We start from the raw sequence: 1,652 nt of genomic DNA, 5'->3' as shown, positions 1-1,652 counted from the left end.
CACAGCTGCTGCAACTGACTTCACCTGAACATAAGCCATATCTTTCCCAAGACACATCCTCGGCCCACCGTGAAACACCGGGAAACGGAACGGACCCAATGGCTGAAACACCCCATGATCAGCATCCAACCATCTCTCGGGCTTGAACTCCCTCCAGTCCTGGCCCCACAGCTCCTCCATCCTCCCCATTGCATAGGCAGAGTAATCAGCAAACCACCCTTTTCTTACTTGTGTCCCGTCCGGCAAAACATCATCCGACACTACTAGTCTCGAATTGATTGGGACAGGAGGGAACAATCTCAAGGCCTCTGATAGAGCCGCGTGAAGATAGTGCAGCTTCTTCAGCTCATCATAGCCGAAAGTTCTCGATGAGCTTTGTGTGGGCGACGTCTTTGCCACCTCCAACAACTCTTTGTGTATCAAGTTGGCAGACCGTGGATGAGCAGAGATCAACCAGAAGAACCAAGTTAGTGCAGTGGATGTGGAGTCTTTGCCGGCGAGAATGAAGCTAATGACTATGTCTTTAAGGAACTTTCTCTTTTGCTCTTTGTCTTGAAACTCCATGTTCGAAAGTGAGGTCATGAATCTTGATAATAAGTCTTGATCTTTAGGCACTTGTTGATCACTATTAATGCTCAATTTTACCTCTTTGGACCTTATAATATCCATGGCATAAGTGTTGATGACTTTTAGCATTTCCTTGAGTCGTTTTTCTGATCCAATGTTGAGGAATCGCTTAGCCTTCCACACAAGAGGCAGAGGAGTCATAAACCTTGATGAACAAATCCCAACAGCCTCATCAAAAGCTTTGGCAAAGCTCAAGCTTTCCATGTTTTGATGACTTTTCTGATCTGAACTCAAGCAAGCAGGATCCACACCGAAAGCCACATTACATATGTTGTCAAAACCAAACTTTTGTAACACGTCTTGTAGATCAATAACTATGTTATCATCACACGCCTTGGACAGGAGAGGAATTAGGTGTGTTGAGATTTCAGATGCGACGGTTTCGGTGATGAAGTACTTGAGTGATTTGGTATTGAACTCATGGCTGGCTATCTTGCGTTGGATGGTCCAGAGTTGCCCGTCAACATTGAAGATCCCATCGCCAAGGAGCTCGTGGAGGACGTTGTAAAAGCGAGAGCCTTTGACGTAGTTCGGGGAGTTGGAGAGGAGGAGGTGCTCAACATTGAGGGGATTGGCTGTGGCAATTCCATGGGAGAGGTTGAGGAAACCGTTGACTTGGAGAGTCAATGATGGGGTCTCAGAAAGCATGTCAGCAACCCAATCATGGAAGCGGCGGTGGTTACGGAGGAAACCTACAAGGTTTCCGATTACGGGGTAAGATTGCGGGCATGGTGTCCTTTTGTGTGGCCTAGAATTGTAGGAGAAAAGGATGTAGATGGATATGGAGAGGAACAAGGTCAGAAAGGAAAGGGGAATTGTAATGATGTCCAACATTATCATTAGCTTGAGATTTGGTTTGTTGGCTTAGTATTCATAGTTTTTAATCAATTTAAGATGTGTTTTTCACTAGAAGTTGGAAATTGAATAGATGGAAAATTTGGAGTTCCAATCTTCTACATGCTGGTATTCTCCAATAATCCTGACAGCAAAGAGATAACTTGCTTTCTAAGAAACTCAAACAAACA

General features: G+C 44.9%; 1 protein-coding gene across 1 annotated transcript; it reads right to left on the bottom strand.

The window, feature by feature from the left end:
- Nucleotides 1-6: 6 nt before the first annotated feature.
- On the bottom strand, nucleotides 7-1,600 carry LOC112095213 (cytochrome P450 94A1-like; the record flags this gene model as incomplete). Its single annotated transcript, XM_024176892.1, has 1 exon — nucleotides 7-1,600. A coding segment is annotated over exon 1 (1,461 nt), but the record flags the coding sequence as incomplete, so codon positions are not given.
- Between the last annotated feature and the right edge of the window lie 52 nt (nucleotides 1,601-1,652).

Source organism: Morus notabilis, unplaced genomic scaffold, assembly GCF_000414095.1.
Source record: "Morus notabilis unplaced genomic scaffold, ASM41409v2 C11430069, whole genome shotgun sequence".
Classification (NCBI taxonomy): Eukaryota; Viridiplantae; Streptophyta; class Magnoliopsida; order Rosales; family Moraceae; genus Morus; species Morus notabilis.
This window is presented reverse-complemented; position numbering and strand designations above follow the sequence as displayed.